Raw genomic sequence first — 2,158 nt, forward strand, 5'->3', positions numbered from 1 at the left:
GAAGGTACGACCAGCTACATACTTCCTGATAAAAACACGGCGGCATACCAGTATCCCGTTATAAACAGTGTTTGTATCAGATCACACTACTTTAGTAGCCAATGAACGCTGTAGCAACCGTTCGTCCTGTAAAACCTCAAGGATCACTTATTCCTTTGATTGGAAACACACATCGCTACTAATACTATATTGGGTACCTTAGCGTAGAAAAATCTCTCAATAAAATGAATAGACTGGAAAGCTTAGCTACACTATTATCAGCAATTGGATCTTGATTGACGTAGAAGAGTTAGACAGAGTGGGTTCCTTGATTTGCTCAAGTTTTTTTTTGGCCTGGATATGACTGTAAGACTAATCTGTGGCAAAGCCCAAGCCCGACATAGGATAACTCGTCGCCGTATTTACTATGCGCCGTTCTTTGAACTCCCACGTCAGACGACCTCAGCTTTCGGCAATAACGATTAATCCAAAATTTTAGAGGCTAAAGCGACCAGCAAAGAGCTGAGTTGTAGATAAATGATTTAGGTAAGTTGATCTTCTCTGTAAACAAATCAAACTGTTACAAGATAGAACTGTTTAAGCCGGGGAATGTGTTATCAGAAAATGTTTGCTTCCCAAGATATGAGCTCTATGTTTACTAGTGGAAGGCAAATGAAGATTTTTTCGATATTAGTTTTTAAAATACTCCGGTTATTGAGTAGGTGTTGGGCTTCGGACAGCACTTATTTATGTCTAACAAATGCCCCTTAGAAAGTTCTGCACTCACTTAGATGCTGAAGAACTACTATGAGGAACAATTTTCTGTTGGCATTCAGTGAAAAACCCACACAAATTCAATTGGATTCAGGGAATTCTGATAAGTCCTTAACTGGATATATCAGGTCTAAAAGTCTTTTTGAGAACAGCTAGATCTGATTGCCAATTCCTATACCTGATATATTCTGGTGTTGCCAGCTCGAATTTGGATACAGAAACAGAGACATAAATACTTTATGGACATTAGTTTTTCAAGCAATTATTTTATCAACTCAATATCAATCTTTTTCTTCTCTCTCTCATTTTAGATTCAGATCTATCTGACGACAACTCAGAAATCGACATCGAAGATCGCTCCTCGCCCGATTCAGATATGCTGCATGGTCATCAATATAACACAGCCGCCAATAGCAGCGCCCGCTTACACTTTATGGTCAACGAGTCGAGTGTCGAGTCGAATCAGCACTCACCAAATGGAGACGAACGCAGCAGCAATCGCAACCCCATCTCAACCAACAACAGTACTTCCACCACATCGGCCAATAATCACTTAGAACTGCCCACGACGCACCTGCAAACACATGGAGGTTATGGGGGCGGCGGTATGGGTGGTGGTGGCATTGGTGGGCACATGCACGGTAGCAAGTTGGGCTTGAATTTGAATAAAAGCGGTCGCAAGCCACGACGACGACGCACCGCGTTTACACATGCACAGCTCGCCTATTTGGAACGCAAGTTTCGTTGCCAGAAGTATTTATCGGTAGCCGATCGGAGCGACGTGGCAGAGACACTCAATCTTTCGGAGACGCAAGTGAAAACTTGGTATCAAAATAGACGGTAGGTAACCGAATTTATAAATGGGTGATACGATTTTGTTCTTTTTATTGTTTTTGTTTAATTTTTTTCATTTAATTTTACTCAACAGCACTAAGTGGAAACGTCAAAATCAGCTGCGACTAGAACAATTGCGTCATCAGGCCACTCTAGAAAAGGAATTTGTTGGCGATGGTACTTCGGGAGCAGCGCTCGGTTGTTGCCCGACGGGTTTATCGACTTTTAGCTCAACGAATCCATGCAATTTTCTTACTTCGGCGGCAGCGGCGGCTATCTTTCGTAATGTCGGCTATGTGCATGGCTGCCCGTTGTAAAGCAAGTGGCGCTCCAGGGACGTGATTTAGTGAAAATTTTATGCAATTTAGTTATATCGATTTGTCATAATTTTTTTGTTTTATTGTAAATATACGTTAAAGACTTTGTATTGTTGTGCAATGTATTAAAAAAGTTGCGAGTTTTCAATGAACTTGCGATTATAGAAATTAAAGCAAACCCTAGTTAAGGAATAATGTACCAAAGAAAAAAAATATGGCATAAAAAATAATGTAACGAATTAAAAATAAAATAA

At 40.5% G+C, this 2,158-nt stretch overlaps 1 protein-coding gene across 1 annotated transcript; it reads left to right on the forward strand.

Moving 5' to 3' along the window:
* Window positions 1-1,064: 1,064 nt before the first annotated feature.
* Window positions 1,065-1,950, forward strand: LOC108375306 (homeobox protein B-H2; the record flags this gene model as incomplete). The annotated part of the gene is made up of 2 exons (XM_017631406.1): window positions 1,065-1,593; window positions 1,682-1,950. Coding segments are annotated over 2 exons (752 nt in total), but the record flags the coding sequence as incomplete, so codon positions are not given.
* Between the last annotated feature and the right edge of the window lie 208 nt (window positions 1,951-2,158).

The sequence above is a fragment of the Rhagoletis zephyria genome, unplaced genomic scaffold (genome assembly GCF_001687245.7).
Source record: "Rhagoletis zephyria isolate East Lansing unplaced genomic scaffold, Rhagoletis_zephyria_1.1 Rzeph_scaffold_08729, whole genome shotgun sequence".
Lineage (NCBI taxonomy): Eukaryota > Metazoa > Arthropoda > Insecta > Diptera > Tephritidae > Rhagoletis > Rhagoletis zephyria.